The 21,112-nt window shown below is 36.5% G+C and overlaps 11 protein-coding genes across 11 annotated transcripts; 6 read left to right on the top strand and 5 right to left on the bottom strand.

Annotated features, from left to right (window-relative positions):
- Positions 1-315: 315 nt before the first annotated feature.
- Positions 316-2,595, top strand: FLC2 (flavin adenine dinucleotide transporter; the record flags this gene model as incomplete). Its single annotated transcript, XM_015610295.1, has 1 exon — positions 316-2,595. One exon carries the CDS (start codon positions 316-318, stop codon positions 2,593-2,595), a length of 2,280 nt encoding a protein of 759 aa, XP_015468863.1.
- Positions 2,596-2,728: 133 nt separating this feature from the next.
- AC631_01464 (uncharacterized protein) lies at positions 2,729-4,204 on the bottom strand (the record flags this gene model as incomplete). The annotated part of the gene is made up of 1 exon (XM_015610294.1): positions 2,729-4,204. One exon carries the CDS (start codon positions 4,202-4,204, stop codon positions 2,729-2,731), a length of 1,476 nt encoding a protein of 491 aa, XP_015468862.1.
- Positions 4,205-4,492: 288 nt separating this feature from the next.
- On the bottom strand, positions 4,493-5,785 carry AC631_01463 (uncharacterized protein; the record flags this gene model as incomplete). The annotated part of the gene is made up of 1 exon (XM_015610293.1): positions 4,493-5,785. The coding sequence occupies one exon, from the start codon at positions 5,783-5,785 to the stop codon at positions 4,493-4,495; it is 1,293 nt and encodes a 430-aa protein (XP_015468861.1).
- Positions 5,786-6,617: 832 nt separating this feature from the next.
- On the top strand, positions 6,618-7,949 carry KGD2 (alpha-ketoglutarate dehydrogenase; the record flags this gene model as incomplete). Its single annotated transcript, XM_015610292.1, has 1 exon — positions 6,618-7,949. The coding sequence occupies one exon, from the start codon at positions 6,618-6,620 to the stop codon at positions 7,947-7,949; it is 1,332 nt and encodes a 443-aa protein (XP_015468860.1).
- A 505-nt stretch (positions 7,950-8,454) lies between these two features.
- Positions 8,455-10,410, top strand: ACE2 (DNA-binding transcription factor; the record flags this gene model as incomplete). The annotated part of the gene is made up of 1 exon (XM_015610291.1): positions 8,455-10,410. The coding sequence occupies one exon, from the start codon at positions 8,455-8,457 to the stop codon at positions 10,408-10,410; it is 1,956 nt and encodes a 651-aa protein (XP_015468859.1).
- Positions 10,411-10,688: 278 nt separating this feature from the next.
- On the bottom strand, positions 10,689-13,160 carry MNL1 (Mnl1p; the record flags this gene model as incomplete). Its single annotated transcript, XM_015610290.1, has 1 exon — positions 10,689-13,160. The coding sequence occupies one exon, from the start codon at positions 13,158-13,160 to the stop codon at positions 10,689-10,691; it is 2,472 nt and encodes an 823-aa protein (XP_015468858.1).
- Positions 13,161-13,413: 253 nt separating this feature from the next.
- Positions 13,414-15,417, bottom strand: AC631_01459 (uncharacterized protein; the record flags this gene model as incomplete). Its single annotated transcript, XM_015610289.1, has 1 exon — positions 13,414-15,417. One exon carries the CDS (start codon positions 15,415-15,417, stop codon positions 13,414-13,416), a length of 2,004 nt encoding a protein of 667 aa, XP_015468857.1.
- Positions 15,418-15,809: 392 nt separating this feature from the next.
- ARO2 (bifunctional chorismate synthase/riboflavin reductase [NAD(P)H]) lies at positions 15,810-16,943 on the top strand (the record flags this gene model as incomplete). The annotated part of the gene is made up of 1 exon (XM_015610288.1): positions 15,810-16,943. One exon carries the CDS (start codon positions 15,810-15,812, stop codon positions 16,941-16,943), a length of 1,134 nt encoding a protein of 377 aa, XP_015468856.1.
- A 226-nt stretch (positions 16,944-17,169) lies between these two features.
- AC631_01457 (Signal recognition particle receptor subunit beta) lies at positions 17,170-17,982 on the top strand (the record flags this gene model as incomplete). The annotated part of the gene is made up of 1 exon (XM_015610287.1): positions 17,170-17,982. The coding sequence occupies one exon, from the start codon at positions 17,170-17,172 to the stop codon at positions 17,980-17,982; it is 813 nt and encodes a 270-aa protein (XP_015468855.1).
- A 13-nt stretch (positions 17,983-17,995) lies between these two features.
- On the bottom strand, positions 17,996-18,604 carry AC631_01456 (uncharacterized protein; the record flags this gene model as incomplete). The annotated part of the gene is made up of 1 exon (XM_015610286.1): positions 17,996-18,604. One exon carries the CDS (start codon positions 18,602-18,604, stop codon positions 17,996-17,998), a length of 609 nt encoding a protein of 202 aa, XP_015468854.1.
- Positions 18,605-19,342: 738 nt separating this feature from the next.
- Positions 19,343-20,329, top strand: GLC7 (type 1 serine/threonine-protein phosphatase catalytic subunit; the record flags this gene model as incomplete). Its single annotated transcript, XM_015610285.1, has 1 exon — positions 19,343-20,329. One exon carries the CDS (start codon positions 19,343-19,345, stop codon positions 20,327-20,329), a length of 987 nt encoding a protein of 328 aa, XP_015468853.1.
- Between the last annotated feature and the right edge of the window lie 783 nt (positions 20,330-21,112).

Genomic DNA, 21,112 nt, shown 5'->3' with positions numbered 1-21,112 from the left:
GAATTTTTTTGGATTTGAAATAATTTGCTCAATTAGGAGACTTAGAGAAGCATATTCGACCAGTGAATAAACATTCCTTGATACCTTTTTTCGAGTAGTAAATCGAATAAAATTTGGTACGGAAAGTGATACAGTTTCTAGTACACATATCGGATATATTGCGATAAACGGTGATTGATAATACTTGTGGTAGTCGTTTGCATTTACAACGAATTATTGATTGTTAACAAGAGATCAGGAACATTTTCCAGCGCATAGTCAGAGAAAGAGAGAAATCAAAAAATGAAGTGGAATATTATATGGGTGCTAGTCACCATGTTAATGGGGGTGGCAATGGGAGCCAGTGAAGATAAGGATAAGAAGGGGAATTATATAAAATCGACATCGTTGTTGACATGTATGGAAGATTCATTATTTACGGCGTCGCATTTTGATGTGGTGTTTTATCCAGATAGTGGTAAAGTTTATTTCGATGTTACCGCTATTTCGAATATTGATGGTAAGATTGCAGCACAGGTCGATGTTATTGCGTACGGACTTAACGTCTTGACCCATAATATCTCGTTCTGTGACTTGGGTTTTGAAACTATCTGTCCATTAACAAGTGGACATATGGAATTGAACTCAAACTACAAGCTCAGTTCATCTATCACAAAGCAGATCCCTGGAGTAGCGTATACTATTCCTGATTTGGATGCCAGAGTTAGGGTGGTTGTGTATGATGCCCTGGATTCGTCGAAAGAATATGCTTGTGTTGAAGCAGTATTGAGTAATGGTAAGACTGTTCAAACTAAGTATGCTGCATGGCCTATTGCCGCTATTTCAGGTTTGGGGGTCATTACTTCTGGTGTTGTTTCGATTATTGGCCATTCGAACACTGCGGCCCACATTGCTTCAAACTCGATGTCTTTATTCGTCTATTTCCAATCATTGGCTATAACATCTATGATGGCGGTCGCAAAGGTTCCACCAATTGCAGCTGCATGGGCCCAAAATTTCCAATGGTCTCTAGGTATTATTAAAGTTGGATTTGTCCAAAGCATTGCAAATTGGTATATGCAAGCAACAGGTGGTACTCCAACCGATATACTTGCATCGTCGTATTTGTCAATTTCTGTTCAAAAGAATAAATTTAAGAGGTCAGCAGAGTATTTCATGAGAAACTTATATGACAAACAAAGAACTAATAATCATTTAACCCTCTTCAAGAGAGCTAGTATTTCCCTTGATTCGGATGATTTTGGTTACAGTGATACTTTGGACTCCTCATTATATTCGGTCAATGAAAAGGATGATGATTTAACTTCAAAGATTTTAGTTTTAAGAGGTATTCAAAGAATTTCTTATTTGGCTGGCATTGAAATTACCAGTTTGTTCATGACAAGTATTATGTTCTTATTGTTCGTCGCCTTTGTTTTGGTTGTCTGTATATCTGCATTCAAGGCTATTATGGAAATTTGTATTCGTGCTAAATTTATAAATGAAGGAAAATTTAATGAATATAGACAGCAATGGCGCTATATCATTAAAGGATCCCTTTATAGATTACTTTTGATTGCATTCCCACAATTATCTGTAATGTGCCTCTGGGAATTTACAACACATGATTCTGGTGGAACTGTCGTTGTTGCCGTTTTCTTGTTAGCAGTAGTTTTGATCTTGTTGATTCAAGCAGCCATAAGGGTCTACTTATTAGGTAGAAGATCTGTCAGACAATTTAAGAATGCGGCATACTTATTATATGGTGATAATAAATTCCTTAATAAGTTCGGTTTTGTTTATGTTCACTTCCGTGCTGATTGTTATTACTTCGTGATGATCAATTTGATTTACATCTTCTTGAAATCATTGTTTGTTGCAGTTATGCAAAGACAAGGAAAGCCTCAATCAGTTATCGTCTTTGCCATTGAGCTCGTCTACTGTATCCTTTTATGTTGGATTAGACCATTTATGGATAAGAGAACGAATGCATTTAACATTACTATTTCAGTCATTAACGCTATCAATGCACTCTTCTTTATGTTCTTTTCGTACATATTCAAACAGCCACATATTGTTGCTTCTGTTATGGCTATTGTTTATTTCATATTGAATGCTGTATTTGCCTTGTTCTTATTATTATTTACCATCGTTACATGTGTTTTAGCTTTGGTATATAAGAACCCTGATACAAGATATCAACCAATGAAGGATGACAGAGTTTCATTCTTGCCAAGGTTTGACCGTAAGAGTAAAGGAGAGCAAGATATGAATAAAGTTCCGCAAGACGGAGATGATATGGAATTAATGGCCTTGGGTGCAACAGCTATGAGAGGACATGAGAATGGTGGTAAGCCAGCTATCTATGATGAAGAGGAATCTGTATATGATGAGGATGCCTTTTCAGAACAGAATAACAAGCATCAAAATGCTTTCAATTCTAACCTGTTCTCTGATAGTGGAGGTAATAGAGATTCCTATTATTTAGAATCAATTGAGCCAACTCAGCCAACGTCAACTATTGTTGGTAATCCAAACAGTGCTATGGGTAAGTATAATACTGCCTATGGCAAGAATGTTGACCATGGAAATGGGAATAGAGTGAACTTCATATGATATTATGAAATTGTATTATGGTGATCTATATTGTTTCTTTATTTTTATAGTCGCTTTCCATCTATGTATTTTAAAGGTTGTATATTCGAATTGTAAAAAATGTATGTTTTATTTATTCTAAGAAGTCTAAATTTTAATCAAGGCAAAAGTGTGGTTTTCCAAATATGCTATAATGAAAAATATTATACCATGTTATCTTATCGCAGTTTTCGTCATTGCTGAATATAGACAGCCTTTTATGTAAGATATCATTATCGATATCTTCAGTCTCGTTATAGGATTCATCTCCTAGATTATCGTCTATTTTAAAAGGTGAATATATGACCTGTGAATACCATTTCTTTCGGGGGGCTGTTTTGATTGAATCAGCAAACTTAATTAGCGAAGCAGGAAACAGAAATCCGCCATCTGGTTTTTGGTGGCCTCGGTTTGCCAATTGCTCCAGGCCTCGTGCAAGTCTTGCCTTTCTGCGTCTTGAAGAAGGGAATGAACTCTCATGCACAACTTCATCATTCTCCCCGTTATCGAGTTGAAAAATCTTTTTCAAGCCGTCGTAATTGTTTATAATAGGACTTTGATCTGGATCATCCAATGTGTCTTTGATATCTCCCAATATTTCTGGTATTTCACCAAGCTTGTCTTGTATTTTATGAATTTTCGACTTTGCATCAATATTAAAACGCTCTGCATTGCTAAATCGTTCACCGGCAAACTTATATACTGTGCCATTTATCAACTGAGCTGCGGAATATAATATATCACCGGCTTCTTTTATTGCTTGGTTGGCATTCAAATGTTCTGGTAAGTCCTGCTCGTCTTGCCTCAGGTGCAAATCGACTAAATGGTGTCTTGTTCTGGAACGTTTTGCTATATCGTAAAATGCTGGAAATAAATGAATAGTTTGCTTATCTTGAACTTTCAAGCAATAACTTTCATCCATGTTTTTATTGTTCGTTGTACAGAAGACTGATTGAATTAAGCTGGAATAATTGATTTTGTCAATCCAATTGTATGCAAATGAATCAAAGAATGTTGACACGCTAGCCTTCTGTCTATTTCTTGTTATATAGTTTTTTATGTTCATTATAGTCCCCGATGAAGCTTTAAAATCATCAGATTTACCGCTATTGAAAAGGAAAACCATTAATGGTTTATTTTCGCTGATACACCTTCTGAAAATCGGTAATTTAGAAGCTGGAACTTCCAAAATCCCATTTGAGAGCACAGACTCTAAATTATTCTTACTTGAATTATAATGAGAAGCCATATATTCCCTTGGAATAACGGCATAAAAATTTACTAACTTCATATACTGTGGTAGGTTAAATGGTGCACTTCTTTGAATAAGTTCCACAAATCTATTCTGAGCTCTCCTGGGAATGCTTAAATTATCAGTTGTATTGAATATAAATAAGTTTTTAGAATCCTTTGGAATAACAATATTCTGGTATTTATGTGTCAAATTGAACAAATGGCTATCTTGATTTAAATATTCGAGTCCTAGCTTTGTCAAGATACCGGACTTTAATAAATTTCTAGGCACCAATAACAATTGATCAGTGAGATCACTATCCTTTTCAATTGCCTCTTCGTTGAGAAATGGGGACATTAATGACCTTAATTCTGTTTCGGAATTCTTCTTCATGCGTCTTAGGCTGCGAAGATTTGTCCTCGAAGGAAAGTCTATTCCAAGCTTCCGGTAATCTAAGGCTATTGAGCATCCTAGGCTGATTAAACACAAGAATATAATTAAGTCGTTTAATTTCACCATGATCTATATTGTTGAATGTAAATTATAAATCTATATGATAGGATGTACAATTATAATGATATAATATTGTTTTGTGATATTAGCCGGAACCACAAAAAGTTGCAAAATTTTGCGATCATAAATTTTTCATACATACACAATAATTTTACTTCGCCCTATAACTTGAGCTGGATCCTGAACCTCATACATCTCCCCATTTTCATTAAGTAAATATTCTCGTAAAGGTTGATTAGAGTCTGGACTAGTAGGCTCTATATATGGTACTGGCCTGTTTTGTATTGTCTCATTGTAATTACTGTCTAAACCTCTGTTACTGTAATCAAAGTTTATGTCTTGAAGTAGGTTCAAGTTTGAAATATAGTATGTAGTTAATAACATAACGAGATTGCTCAACCACAAGCAGAACGATATTATGATAAATCCTGCAGCAGCTTTTCTCATGGTGCAGATAGATTCATTTGCGCAATTGGAATTAGGTATTAGCACTGCTATGGCAATAACAAAAGAAACAAAGTTCATGACTGCTGCCACTAGGCAATAAAAATTCCCATTCCGCTTTTCGAAATTGATGACAGTGGTTATGAATAACAACAGCACTATAAGTGATACTATTCCATCTGCAATTAGGTACCGGTAAACACTGTTGTCTAGTTTGTTATCCTTCTGAGCAAGGACACTGCATAGAGTCACGACTATGATGGCAATGATTATTTCAAACACGTATAGAATGAAATTTGCTGTGATGGTAACATGTGTATCACCATATATTTGCGACCCAGTCATTGTTCCGACAGGAAATGATGCTACTGGTCTATTCATAACTTTCTTTATCAAATCATGCTCCAAATCTTTTCTTCGAGACGACAAGCTTTGTAGATCAGGTTGTGGAGTATATGCTGACTCCGTATCCTTTTCGTTCTGCTTCACATATTCTTCAGTAGCCATTATTGGAGGTAATTCCTTGTTTGTTTTACTTGGTAACGTACTTGAGCTTGAGCACAACGTATCGTTAGACTGGTCGATATGAAGTGTATTGAATGAGGGTAAACTGGGAAGATCCAACGCCGCCTTGTTATTATAAGGAAGAAGTATTTTGCTATCCTTGTCGCTCAACGATGTAGGATAAGGCACGAATGAATTATCGGCATCGTTAAATGAACCAAAAGACGGTTTCATATAGTGTTTATATATATCATTGAGATAGCCATGGTTCGTTGAATCCACATGATATTGGGTTTCATTACCAAAATCCCCATACTTTGAGTCCGTCATCGACTTAGTATCAATAGATGTTGGTGTGGTATTACGCGATCGGTTTCTAGGACCTCCCGTACTATATTCGAATCTTGACAAGTCGCTTATCACTCTCCTATCATCATAATACTTGTTAAGGTCCTGTTCCAACGGCCTTCGTGTCATTTACCAATGCGTTTTTTCTATCAGTGAATGGAATCAAAGCTTTCTTCACGTTTTCAACCCGTAAACCATCCTAGCCTTCTCTTGATGATGATCTTGTTGCTTTACCCTCCATGGCTCAATAGCCATATCGCATTCCAAATCGGGCAGTTTTCCAAACACCCCAGCACGCCGCATGCGCAACCATCACTGGCACAGTCGCTGGCCTCACAGAACACACCGGCACGTATCCATGATTGTTTTCCGAGACACGCCTGGTTCAATCCCCACCTTCGCCACTCACTTAATACCCCAAGCACTCCTTTAGTCATCTAGTAGTCCTTCTCATGTCTACACAAAATGCCGTTCCCCCCATCTGTACGAATCCTAACGTCTCTATCCCTGTCCTCGTTTATTCTCATACCCTCATACCTTAATTTCTTTCTTCCGTGTCGGCCCCTGCCTCATCTCCTATTTGTTGAACCAATTCCCGGACTTTTTTAACCTCTCGTATTCTTGTCTCTATTGAGCGCATACTCATCTTAAGGTCGTTTTGCGGCAGTAGTTCTACTCTCCATGTTCGACGGAAACGAAAAACTCCGGGTCGTGAGGAGCCAATGCTAGGTTTTGCGCGACGTGAGCCAATCAAAGCAACCTATTTGGCTATGAAATATTCCCGGGAATAGAATTGGCAGATGTTCCGACCATAGAAAAAAAGGTATTTCGTTAAAGTGACACAAAGCCGCAGAAATAGTGAAGAAAAATGGAGCCAACGGGATGAATTAAAGCAAACTACTATTATTTATTCAACTATTCATTTATTATTAGATACTCAATTCTGTAATTATACATAAAAATGTTGTCCAGAAGTATTAAAACCACTACTCGTCGCTTACCTAGTGTTTGCAAAAAGCCAGTATTGCAAACTGGGGCCAAAATTGGTAATGTCATGATGACCAGATCGATTCAAACCGACAGCTACAAGTCCGTGAAAAATGTGAGCAGAATGAACTCTAACATGTTGAGCTTTAAGCGTTTTGCATCTCAAACCGTCAAGGTTCCAGAAATGGCCGAATCTATCACTGAAGGTACTTTATCGGAATATCTTAAGGAAGTCGGTGACTTTGTCAACCAAGATGAAACTATTGCCACCATTGAGACTGATAAGATTGATGTCGAAGTGAATGCCCCAGTCAGTGGTACTATCACCGAACGTTTGGTTGAGGTTGAAGAAACCGTGACTGTAGGTCAAGATTTAGTGAAGATCGAAGAAGGTGAAGGTCCAGCTGGCGGAGCCAAGGAAGAACCAAAGAAGGAAGAATCTAAGGAAGAACCAAAGAAAGAAGAAGCTGCTGCTCCAAAGAAAGAAGAATCTTCAAAGCCAAAGAAGGAGGAAGCTCCAAAACCAAAGAAGGAAGAACCAAAGAAAGAAGCCAAGAAGGAAACTTCCAAGTCCGGTGAAGAAGCCACCTTCACTAACTTTTCTAGAAACGAAGAAAGAGTCAAGATGAACAGAATGCGTTTGAGAATTGCCGAACGTCTTAAGGAATCGCAAAACACTAACGCTTCTTTGACCACTTTCAACGAAGTTGACATGACCAACTTGATGGAAATGAGAAAATTATACAAAGACGAATTCTTGGAAAAGACCGGTATCAAGTTAGGTTTCATGGGTGCCTTCGCTAAGGCCTCTACTTTAGCCATGAAGGATATCCCAGCCGTCGGTGCCTCCATCGAAAATAACGATACCTTGGTTTTCAGAGACTACGCTGATATTTCTGTCGCTGTTGCCACTCCAAAGGGTTTGGTCACTCCAATTGTCAGAAACGCCGAATCTTTGTCCATCTTAGGAATTGAAAAGTCTATCTCTGACTTAGGTAAGAAGGCCAGAGACGGTAAATTGACCTTAGAAGACATGACCGGTGGTAACTTCACTATCTCCAACGGTGGTATTTTCGGTTCTTTATACGGTACCCCAATCATCAACTTACCTCAAACTGCTGTCTTAGGTTTACATGGTGTCAAGCAAAGACCTGTCACTGTTAACGGTAAAATCGAATCCAGACCAATGATGTACTTAGCCTTAACCTATGATCACAGAGTCTTAGATGGCCGTGAAGCTGTTATTTTCTTGAGAACAATTAAGGAATTGATTGAAGACCCAAGAAAGATGTTATTATTGCAATAGATTTTTTAATGTCTACCCAGCACTACATAAATTTGCTTTTATATCGTTTGAACTCTCTACCTTTTTTTTTTGGAGTTAATTCCCATAAGTATTTCACAAATCATTGTTTTACCCAGTAAAACAAATATATTTTAAAAGTCATCTAATTTATATAAAACTATTACATCATTCATTGTAGGTCGCTAGTAGTGATTGTTGGAACAATTAAGTATTGAAGACTTAATATGCAGCTTAATTACACATGTTTACCTTTTTCCATAATAGGCAAGTCAATATTCTTCTATCATAAAATTTCGCATCAACAGTCCCTAGCCTGATTCTGTCTACATTTTTTTCCGAATGAAAAGATTGCTCTATAGAAACATAACATCCTTTTGTTTCCTTTTTCTTCTTCCTGAGATAGTGTGGTTAATTTAGCCTTTAAATTCCATTCAAAAGAAAACAAACTAGTTACATTAACTTGACCAAACTTGAAGTATAGTCAAGCATCTGATTCATTGATAAAATGGAACCTTTTAGTAATTGGGAAGAAGTGGCTACTTCAAACCCATCCAATAGAGTACCTTTACCTCATGAAGATTTTGATCAATATTTTACTGGATATGCCGAAGTGGAGAATATGTTCAACGAGACATTGACAGGTTTACAAGACTTGGATGTGCCTTCTGGATTTGTAAACCAAGACCTCAGACAACAACAACAGGAGCTACAAGCTGTAAGAGGGCATCAGGTAAAGCATAGTCGAGGAATGAGTGGTACGGCTATTTTTGGATTTGCTGAGCACAACAGGGAGTTATCTATATCAGGATTGACAGGCGATTTATACAAGGCAGCGAAACCATCCATGGATATGGGAAAATCAATATCTCCAGGACAGTTGATTAACTCTTTAAATGGACAAACAGAACAAGTTGGTTTACCCTCAGTCGCCTTAGATTTTAACTTCCCTAGTGAAATTCAAAAACCATTACACTTCGCAGAAGAAGAAGAGTATGAATATGAACAAACGAAACCTAAGAAAGATACTAAGCAGGACTATATTGTTACGAATAAGAACCCTAAATCGTACAAATTTCCACCTTCTCCCAAACTGCCACCAACAAAGGATTCAGAGTCAGTAATCGAGCCAAAACAGTATAAATCTGTTAACCAATATTCTGTTAAGTATTTACAGGAACTTAATAAAATCAACAACACAGCTTCCTTGAAGCAAAATCAAGAAACATATACCGATGATATCGAACCTCTATTGCAAAAAGGAGCTGAAAGTGAACCCATTACGTATACTAATCCACCTGTTGGTGAGTATACCAATATTCCAGAATCTCAGCAGTCTACCCCTTTCAATAATCATACAGTATACAAATATATTCCAATTCCAACCCAGAATCCTACATTATTTTCAAATACAACTCAAGAACAAAGAAAACTTGATCAAAATGATTTTCCATTGAATATAAAGAACAACGCATACTTACCTCCACCACCATCAACGCCGGGTTTAACAAACGGTTCTCCAGATTGGAATTCATCCCCAGAACCACAATCTCCTTCCCCTAGTAGGGCTGTACTAAACTCTTGCCAGAATAATTCAAGATTCTCTTCGCCAATTCGTCCAAATATGAGAAACGGAAGAAATGATTTTTATACACCACAATTCTTTTCCGATGATAATGGAAACATAACAAATAACAATATATTGAAAAGCAATATCCAAAGCGAACAGAGCTCTTCGCCAGTTTTTCAATCGACTCTTAATTCGTCACCAATCAAATTTTATACAAGTCCATTGAGAAATGCCCCACCAACTGAAGATGATACCATGGATGCAAATGCAACAATCACTCAATTGACTCCATTGAAAAACCAAACTCCAATGAATCCATCGAAGAATAAAGTAACATTGGAATGGAGTCCAATAATTTCTCCAAATGCTAAATCTTCAAAAGATGTAAAGAAGGCACTTAAAGAATCTTCACCTAAAAGAAGGGTTAAGAAGACTTCTTTATTACCACCCGGTGAATTGGATCAGTACTGGGATGGTCCAGATGAACACAAGATATTTACATGCACCTACAAAAATTGCGGAAAGAAATTTACTAGAAGATATAACGTTAGATCTCATATTCAGACTCATCTTAGTGATAGGCCGTTTGCATGCTCATATTGTCCAAAGAAATTTGTTAGACAACATGATTTGAATAGACATGTAAAAGGACATTTGGAAGCACGGTATTGCAAATGTGCATGCGGTAAGGAATTCACAAGGTTGGACGCATTAAGAAAACATAGGGCAAGAAATATATGCATTGGCGGTGTTGCAAGTAATGAAAATCACTGTATTACAAAACCTCCAAGAAAAGATAAAGTTGAAATCCTAGATGGTATGACTTCTGAAAGGCTTTCTGAAGATATACAGGCTATCTTGCCACCATTAGAAGGTCCATCACCATCAGATTGATTTCTGAATATTTAACTCATTCTGGTTTATTTCTTGCATGCATATCTATAGCTTTCTTCAGCATTATTTTAAGATAAAGGAAATCTTGAATTCAATTCTCTTCAACTTTTTAGACATAATTGGTCTTTTTTTTTAATCGTTAGTTGTTTTTTATGGATACTTAGGTAGTTTATTTCAAATATAGGTTATATTTTTATTATATCGACAAATTAGGCTAATTATTTTGGATTAACTAATTAGATACCAGAGTATTTACTATGTTTCTTAGCAATTGTTAATTAGAGGATATCATGAGATTCGATTTTGATATTTTCCAGCGCATTGATCTGTTTTGCTAACTCCTCTTCTTGCTTATGAATTTTCAAATGCTGGTTAAGATTATCAGACCTACTGAATTTTTTATGACAAATAGAGCAATCATAAGGCTTTTCAAAAGTATGCAAAGATCTAAAATGCCTCTTTAAATGCTCTTGTCTTTTGAATCGTCTTGAACAATAATTGCATAAGTAAATTTTGCTCAGATCTACTAAATCAGCTTCTTTATTTTCCTTACGACCACGAGTCCTATTTTTTGAATTGATAATATTGGTTGGAAAGATTTGTGTAGTAGGAGGCAAATCAAGAGACTGTAAATCAACTTCTACTTCAACTCCTTCAGATATTATAGTTTTGGTTGTCGGTGGTGGTGGTGGTGGTGGTGGAGCAGCATTCATGTTTGTCTGGGAGTTTTTTCTCTTCAGCATTAGTTTTGAACCAAGAATACGCTTAGATGCGGTGGTCAATGATGAAGGAGTATTATTACTAGAACCCAAGGATGTGCTGAGATCTGAATCGCTTTCACCACCTTCAGTCCGTATATTTCTATTGTTTAAGGAAGAATCATTTGAGTGTATGCTATTAATGTTACGGGGATCAACATTCTCTGGATAACTTCCACCTGAATTATAGTTTAGGATAGAAGACTTTTCTGTGTTTGAAATCGAATTATTATTACTTCCATTTATACTATTGACTTCCGATTGTTCATTTTTGTATTTAGGTTTGTTTCTAATATAGGTTGCAGGATTTACAATATTTTTTCTTTTACCAACTTTTTCAAATAATGCTGCATAATCAGGTTCCAACACTGAGTTTCCTGGTATATTGGGTATATTATTAGAGTTATTCAGCAATGATGCATCTAAAACCGTTCCATTCACAACATTATTCGAATCCAACGAAGGCGTTCCATTTATGGATAATCCATGCAAAGATGCGCCACCAACCATATCAGCTTCTGTATTTTCGTCGTTAAAATCTTTCTTGTTGCCTAATATTTCTTCACTCTTGTAAAGCTCGAGATTTTCGTTGGGTTCCGTTTTAACTGGTGTCTTAAATCTTGTGAACAAACTTCTCTTAGATCTTTTTGCTTTCTTAGTAGCCAAATTAGATTCAATATTATCTTCTTCCATTTCCTGTTGCAGACGTTCCATATCTAGAAATTCTGAATCATCAACAATATTATCAATATTCTTACTATTATTATTATTGACAGACGGTGTGAGATTATTGAATTCTCCATTTAGTATATCCTGTTCACTTGTATTTTCAATATCGTCCTCATTACTATTATTGTTTGTATTATTTGGCACTGTTGAGCTCTTAAAGATGCTTCTTATTAAATGTCTAGGTTGTTGAGCTTGCTGCGGAGGAATATTTATGAATGCAGATGGTTGTGGAGGCGAAAGAGACTCCGAAGGTGTAGAGTTATTAGAAGTCCTTTGATTTCTATCACTCATAAATGGGATATAGTTGCTTATTGAGTTGGTAAAACTCGTGTATCTTCCACCTACCTGACTTCTTTGGCGTTGATTGATGGATGATTGTTGACTATCAAACGAAGTTCTCGCTTTTGAATAAAGATCGATCGATGGACGATGTTGTTGAGATGGAGGATGATCCAATGAATTCCTAGTTAAGTATTGGTTGGCAGAAAAGAAAGAGAGTTGGGTCGAATGAACGGAGTTTACTGACGGAGTTAATGATGTTGTCGTAGTCAATGGTGATAATTCATTATAATGACTATTTGTATTATTGATACTCAAACTTGCATTCGATATCGACCTTTTCCCTGACATATTTGAAGCATTATTATTAATGTTGTTGTTCTTATTGAAATTGTAGTCCTTTGTATCAACCAGACCCTCGGCGAACCCGTCAAAGGAGACGTTATTCCTGAAATTATTCATGCTTACAAAGGAACTTGTATGGGGCATGAAACTCTGTTGTGATGGTACTCTAGGAATGGATGTTGTGTTGACAAACTCTTGCTTCGAAGCCAAGCCTTCAATGTTATTCGGTATATTAACATTATCTTGGTTATTATCCGAATTGAACAATGCATTGGCCTCATTCGAAATTTCCTGTTGATCTATAAGTGGATCATAATATGTATCAAAATTTACATTAAATGGTGGCGATTCATCTAAATCCATGTTATCATAACTCTTAAAATCCCCAAGCATATTAAAATTTATCGTACCTCCGTCTTCTTTTATTTCTGTTCTATCAGTCACATTAGCTTTAAAAGCATCAAAATCCCTCTCTCCATTTTCAATATTAAAGAAGTTTTCATACAATGGCTCGTCTGTCTCTATTTTTTGTTGGTCATATTCGTTTTTCGGACTATTTGGTCCAACGCCATTACTTATCGGATACGAATTAGTATTCATCTGATACAGTTCTCTGTTGTAATTATCATAATCATCCATATTCTAGAATTGTATCTAACTATTATGAAATACAAATTTAGCCAAGAATGTATGATACTATGCGTTTTATCTAATGTTTAAATTAATTAATCTCTCTCATTAAACGGTTATCACCAAAAATTAATTTTCAGGCTCATTTTTAACAGCAAAATAATTTAATCAGAGGATTTGTTTATTTATTTCTTACAAATTGCTAGTTCAATGACTTATAATACAACATATATTTATTAACCTATACATACACCATTGAGAATTAATCATCCTCTAACGTTTTATCGCCTGATGGAACCCTTTGTCGTATACTTGTATCCCCACGGTCATTATTTAATGAAGCGTTATCCTCATGATCTTTCTCTAAATATTCATTTTCTTCATTTTCATCATTGATCGTCTCCAAATCAGGATTCACTACTCTTAATACCGATCTTCTTTTCGACGATACCAATACTTGAACATCCATTTTAGCATCAACGGATGCATCGGAATCAGAATCTTCATCATTTATGTTTTCGCGTGAACTGTCAAGGTCCGTAATATTGGCCGGTTTGGCATCAGCCTCATCGTCACTGAATGGCCTGGTAGATATGGGCTTATGATTCAAGGTGCTGGTGCTTTTCTTTTTCTTTAGGGATCCATATTCGTGGCTGAGTACTGGAGTGGTCGGAGTGCTGGACATAGAAAATGATTTTTTCAACTTAGAGACAGATCTATTGACTAAATTAGTCTGCAATGGTGTTGGCTGAGGCTTTGATATGATTTCGTTTTCCAATTTTTCTTGATCGTGTTCGGTGGATCTGGTTAGATGAGACGAGTTACTACTGAGGGTATCGTTTGAAGCAAGGTAGCTGTTTCGTATGGTTTTTGTTCTTTTTTCGTCGAATTGTTGTCTTTTCTTGAACCATGAATCTATAGATGCGGCATCCAAAGTGGAACTTGTATCGTTATCAAATGGGTCCGACTTCAATCTAGCCCTTTGGCTTAATGCAGACTCCTGGTCATAAAATGTGCCAAATTGATAATCAATATCATTGTTATCATCGCCTGAATCTTGTTTCCGCTTTCTTTTAATAAATATTGCTGTCATTATAGCCATTGCAATTGCAAATACTGGTAATACGGTACCTAATACTGCTTTTTTTGTAACATCTGAGCGATCGCTGCCTGAGCCTTTCAATACAGTGTTATCTTTAATGCTCCCAACTTTTTCAAAGGAATCAACATTATACAAGCTGATTGTATACTGATCGGAAGTATCTCTTTTGCTTACTGCCTTAGTCGAGTTAATAATGACCAATGTATCAAATATAGTTACTCCACCCAAAATTTCATCATAGTCCAATTTGCTAGTGTCAGCAGAATTCCAGGTCCACGAGTTAGTACTTGTTGATAATTTGGCAAATACTGGTGTAGAATCTGTGTCTAATAATTCACCTCCTATCAATAACACCTCTTTTACGTTATAAAAATTGGTAAAGGCTTCGTTTGAATTGTTCATCAATGGCTCAAAAATGGGTAATGCTAATGGATATCTTCTTGAATTCACCTCGGTAGACTTTTCTGCATCAGAAATTTGCTTGAATGACCATCCAGACGAAAAGTCCCATGTCGCCAATTGATACATATTTAACCACCCATTATTACTTTGCCCTCCAATTACCAATTGAGTCTGTGGATTTGGTGCCAATAAGTTAGTAGCACCGTAGAATGCCTGTGGTTTTGTAGAAGTGGTTATATTGGAAAACTTTAGTTGCTTAGCATCAAAGGAAATCATTCGATTCGAAACTTCGTCTGTCGAATCGCAAACTCCACCATATATGTATATACTATCGTCGTTAGGAGTACTCAAATATGTCGAATGTTGATAGAAAGAAGCGTCGGCGATTTCGTCGTAATCAAGTCCTGATATTGTTTCCCACTGGTCGGCATCTCGATCATACTTCATTAAATTTAGTACGCCCCCTCCACACTTATCATTACTACCACTTGCCTCCGCAACTGCATTAAACCCGTACAATCCCTCCCTAACCAACACGAGTGACGTATTTGCCGGAGGTGTGGCCAACTTTTCAATCTGTTGCCCGTTTTGCAAGTTCAACTGCTTCTCGGTGTACCTGGACTCTTCAATGTTATCAAACCCAGAAACTGAAAAATTCAACGATACTAAGTCGTTATTCTTCAAGTGTATGTATATCTTGCCGTCATTGAATGAATATAGCGTATTCCAATCATTATTAAGTGCACAATTCACTACGGACATAAGTGATATCAAATAAAGAAGCAAACTCATGCTGGCCTCTCTTAACATCATTATTGAACGTATTTCATATATTCCTATTGTATACGACTATTTTATCAATTTTTTATCAATTAATTATCTTCTGATATTCTTTATCCATTCATATATTCAAACAATGTCTATATTAGCGTCATCTTCATCTCTAGAGAGATCTATCTATTGTTTACATATTGTCTTAAAAGAGATAAAGGTCCAATTCTGGGACATAAATGCCTGAAGTCATACGTGAGGTCATGTGACTGAAAAAGTGAAAAAAAATTACTCATACTTGTAATCGGTATCAAAATCATCCGATAAGTAGTGAAAAATTCATCTAAAAGTTATATTGGACGTAATAAAGAAGCCAGATAAACATGTCTACCTTTGGAAATATATTTCGTGTTACCACATACGGAGAATCGCATTGTAAATCAGTCGGATGCATTGTTGACGGATGTCCACCAGGATTAGCTTTGACAGAAAACGACATTCAACCTCAGTTGAGTAGAAGAAGACCAGGACAATCCAAGTTATCGACCCCTAGAAACGAAAAGGATCAGGTACACATTCAATCAGGTACCGAGAATGGAATTACTTTAGGATCACCAATTGGAATGTTGGTGCAAAATGAGGACCACAGACCCAACGATTACTCGGAAACCGACTTATATCCTAGACCATCGCACGCGGACTGGACGTACATACAAAAGTACGGTGTTAAGTCGGCCTCTGGAGGAGGTAGATCTTCAGCTAGAGAAACTATTGGTAGAGTGGCAGCCGGTGCCATCGCAGAAAAGATATTGGCTAAGGCTAACAACGTTGAAATTGTAGCATTTGTGTCCAGTATCGGGGAAATCGAAATGAACAGAAGTCCACAAGATGCTGGTTTCCAGAATATCTTGAACACTATAACCAGAGAAGAAGTCGACGAAGTAGGACCTATTAGATGTCCTGACGCAACCGTCAGAGATGAAATGGTGAAGGTGATTGAAAAATACAGAGACAATAAGGACTCTATTGGAGGTGTTGTGACATGTGTTGTGAGAAACTGTCCTATTGGATTAGGGGAACCATGTTTCGATAAATTAGAAGCCCAGTTGGCCCATGCAATGTTATCGTTGCCAGCTACCAAGGGTTTTGAGTTTGGCTCTGGTTTCTTGGGTACCAAGATTCCTGGATCTGCCCACAACGATCCTTTTGTTTCCGATGGCAATTCTAACAGATTGAGAACCGCCACCAATAACTCCGGTGGTATCCAAGGTGGTATCTCCAATGGTGAAAACATTTACTTTTCAGTTGCATTCAAGTCCGCAGCAACCATTTCTCAAGAGCAATACACTTCCACTTATGATGGTGAAAAGGGTGTTTTGGCTGCCAGAGGAAGACATGATCCTAGTGTCACCCCAAGAGCTGTTCCAATCGTTGAAGCCATGACTGCCTTAGTTTTGGTGGACCAATTATTGATCCAAAAAGCAAGAGATTACGGTAGGAGTATCGTCAGTAATTAAGTTAAAAATATTAATTTATAGTTCGAAAATAGAAGAGAAACGTATTCACTTTGTCGCTGCATATATTTATACCTATATACACCTTTAAAAAAAGTATATCTATTATGAGTTGTTTGACCTTAATCAGTTCTGAAGTATGTAATTTTTGTGTGCAGTCACAATTCAGTGTTACTTCTGATAAATTTTCATACCGTAATACTAAGAAGTTAATTATCACTCACCAAAGATGGACTACATTCAAGTGACATTGCTTACTCTATTATTAGGGTTGGTAGTCACCTTATTGATCTTCTTCTTACAAAATTTAGAAACAAGAAAAGGTGGTAAATCACAATATTCAAAACCAACATTTTTGATAATAGGTCCCAATAACAGTGGTAAAACAGCATTATTTTTTAAATTAACCAGTGACGATGATCATAAGCAGCAGTTCACACATACTGTTTCGTCGATAGAGCCAAATGTCAAAGAGATAAGCTTGCCTTTTTCAAAACCAAGGTTAGGATCGAAGTATCAGCTCATTGATTACCCAGGTCACATTAAATACTCAAAGCTTTTAACAAAGTTAATGAATGAAGATATTACTTTAAAGAATATTAAAGGTATAATATACGTGATTGACTCGTCGTCAACCGCCATCAATGGGGAAGCTGTTAAATTAATATCTAAACAATTATTTACCTTACTCAGTTCCACTGAGAAATTACCAACCGGTGTTGATTTCTTATTTGCTGTGAATAAGCAAGACTTGTTTGATTCCAAGCCAATACACAAGGTTAAAGAAACCCTCGAATTGGAGATGACAAAGCTAATCAAAAATGAATTGCAGGCCAAGAAATTCCAAGAAAACAACGAAAACGAGCTTGAAAGTGAAGAGAATGACAATGCTATTAGAGAATTCTGGTCATCTACAATGGGCTTGCACCAATCATTCAAGTTCGAATTCTTGGAAGGAAACATGGATTTCGTCGGTGGTTCAATCTTGAAGAACAAAGCCGGAAACTGGGAAAACTGGGTTGACGAAAGAGTCGTCAATTAATCCATTCCTTCGTCTACTGGTCCGCACTATCCACCTTGTGCTGTGGTGTTGATGGAAAAAATCCTGGCTTATGCATTTCCTGTTGTTTTTTGGCTCGTACCTTCGACTGAACGTAGTTCTGAGTCCGCATGCGATAGATATCTTTATTTAGTGTATAATCCTTAAATTTATAGTTACTAATGCCACTATTAATTTCGTTCAATTCCCCTTCTAGTCCCTTTAAATCTTGTTTTGCAGATTCGTATGATTCTTTGCCTTTATCCTTTTCTGTATCTTTATCCTTATCCTTATCCTTATCCTGATCTGTTCCTTCAGCCTTCTTACTCCCCAGCATACTGCTCAAAAAGTTCCATGTATACGGCTTGAGTCTCTCTACTCGCTTACGGGACTCTTCAATCTTTCTGCCTAATTCCCCCTTCTTGGTTTCGAGCTCCTTGTACTCGTCTGGGTGTATGGGACTGCTAAAATGTTCGTCCTTCAAATGCAGAGGGCAAACATAAAAGAAGTCAACCTTGTTCTGTGATATTAGCACCGTGGTTGTTGGCTTAAAACATAGCGTACATGCTTTGGAGTCCTTCTCCGCGACTAGCCTAGCATGATAATGGTTAGGAAAAGCACTCATTGCCCTTCAATGTACTCTAATCCCTGTGATAAAGGTCCTAATTTGCACCATATCATCGTATAATGGAATTATTCAAGCCGGGTAACCGTCGTTCCAAAAATTCGCAAATTTCGAAAACTTGCGAGACCGAAGTGCAAATTGTATAGCAAATGTTATTATCAACAACGTATACACTGTTTGATTTAGTATATCAAATATATTTTTATTAATCAATCAATCGAATAAATAATATAGTTATAAGATATTCATAAGATAGAATTATTTTGTAATTATTTGCAGTTTGACATTTAAATTTTAAATTTATCCGCTATTATTAATTGATAAAGATTTTCATCCCTTTTTCAATATTTTTATAGCACAACTGTTTTTTTTGTTGTTTAGCTTCACATAATAGTGAACAGTTCGTTTGATTTATTTATTTGCTTGGTTGTTTACCCGAATATATCCACAGCCGTTAGAAGTCAGATTTTCGAGTTTGGTATCAATAATCCATTGAGGTGAATATTTGTATCAGTACTAGTATCAATTTTTCGTTCCAGTTTAAGAAGATAGATACAGATTCATCAATACCATTATCGTTTCAATTGAAAGATATTATATTATAAGTTATAATATTGTTGACACGTCTTCTGCATATTACATAGAACATCACACAAATTAACTATCCACACATATTACACATCACATAGTATCCATTACTATCCACCCATATAATAAAATACAATATAATATAATACAATGGCTGATCATCAAGAAGCAGACATCGACTCTATCGTCGACAGATTGTTGGAAGTCAGAGGTTCTAGACCTGGAAAACAAGTCACGTTGTTAGAACATGAAATCCGTTACTTATGTACCAAAGCTAGGGAAATTTTCATTCAGCAACCGATCTTATTGGAATTAGAAGCTCCTATCAAGATATGTGGTGATATTCACGGACAATACTATGATTTATTACGACTCTTCGAATATGGGGGTTTCCCACCCGAAGCCAACTATTTGTTCTTGGGTGATTATGTCGATAGAGGTAAGCAATCTTTAGAAACTATTTGCTTGTTATTGGCCTACAAGATCAAGTACCCTGAAAACTTTTTCATTTTGAGAGGTAACCACGAATGTGCTTCTATTAACAGAATTTACGGTTTTTACGATGAATGTAAGAGAAGGTATAATATTAAATTGTGGAAAACTTTCACCGATTGTTTCAATTGCTTGCCAATTGCAGCTATAATTGATGAAAAGATCTTTACAATGCATGGTGGTTTATCGCCAGATTTAAATTCTATGGAACAAATTAGAAGAGTTATGAGACCAACCGATATTCCAGATGTAGGGTTATTGTGTGACTTGTTATGGTCCGATCCTGACAAAGATATTACCGGATGGTCTGAAAATGACAGAGGTGTGTCGTTCACATTTGGTCCAGATGTTGTGTCTAGATTTTTACAAAAACACGATATGGATTTAATTTGTAGAGCACATCAAGTTGTTGAAGATGGTTATGAATTTTTTTCAAAGAGACAATTGGTTACGTTATTCTCCGCTCCAAACTACTGTGGTGAATTTGACAATGCCGGTGCCATGATGAGTGTGGACGAGAGTTTATTGTGCTCGTTCCAAATCTTGAAGCCTGCTGACAAGAAACCAAGATATCCTCAATCAAATAATATTTCTAATAATAGGCCGGTTACACCTCCAAGAAAACCAAGAAGAGGGTCTAAATAAGGGTCTTAGTAATATTACTTCCCAGAAAACCCAAAAAAATCAAAAAAAATTTCCCCAGACCCTTCTTTTTCTGAACCATATTCTTCCCCCTCCCCTATTTTTGTTTGTTGAAATGCTATATCGCTTTCTAAAATATTTTTATACAACCCAAGTTATAATTCAATTTCAATAATGTCTTTGGTATCTTCTCTCCAATTCTCTTGCCCTATCTTAAGATCCTGATGAAATCAATGAACATTAATATTCCACCACGACACAAGATTCAGGTATCCCTTGTTACATAGACTTCAGAATTTTATATCGCATATAGTTTGTTTTATATACCTACTTCCTTGCGAAAAGGCGGTATCTATAGTTTAAGAAATTGTTACAGAAGATCGATATGTCATTGAATTGATGTTGCTGGATGCCCAGCTGCTGCTCCTGCTTCGATCCTTGAGTTATCCTTTATAGTGTTTAGTGCTAATTTTACTCCTAGTGTTATGTTATTCGCGCTGCATGAATTTTTCCTGATGCTCGTTAGCAGCATCATAGGGTTGTGTCTACACTTGTCTACGCGTCCTTCTATTCATGACAAGTCTGCAATACGTGATATCTAGTCAGTTCTCTCTTGTTTACTTATTTAGTTATTTTTCTAAATATCTTATGTTTTACTTAAATTACATGTTTTATGTCTATACCCTTTCCTTCGTCGGTAAGCCTCATCAATGACACATAGTAAACATTGTTGACATTGTACACACTTAACATTGTGCCAGAATTTCTTGCATACGCAGCCTCTAC

Source organism: Debaryomyces fabryi, assembly GCF_001447935.2.
Source record: "Debaryomyces fabryi strain CBS 789 chromosome Unknown contig00020, whole genome shotgun sequence".
Lineage (NCBI taxonomy): Eukaryota > Fungi > Ascomycota > Pichiomycetes > Serinales > Debaryomycetaceae > Debaryomyces > Debaryomyces fabryi.
The sequence above is the reverse complement of the archived record's forward strand: the minus strand, read 5'-3'. Positions and strand labels throughout refer to the sequence as shown.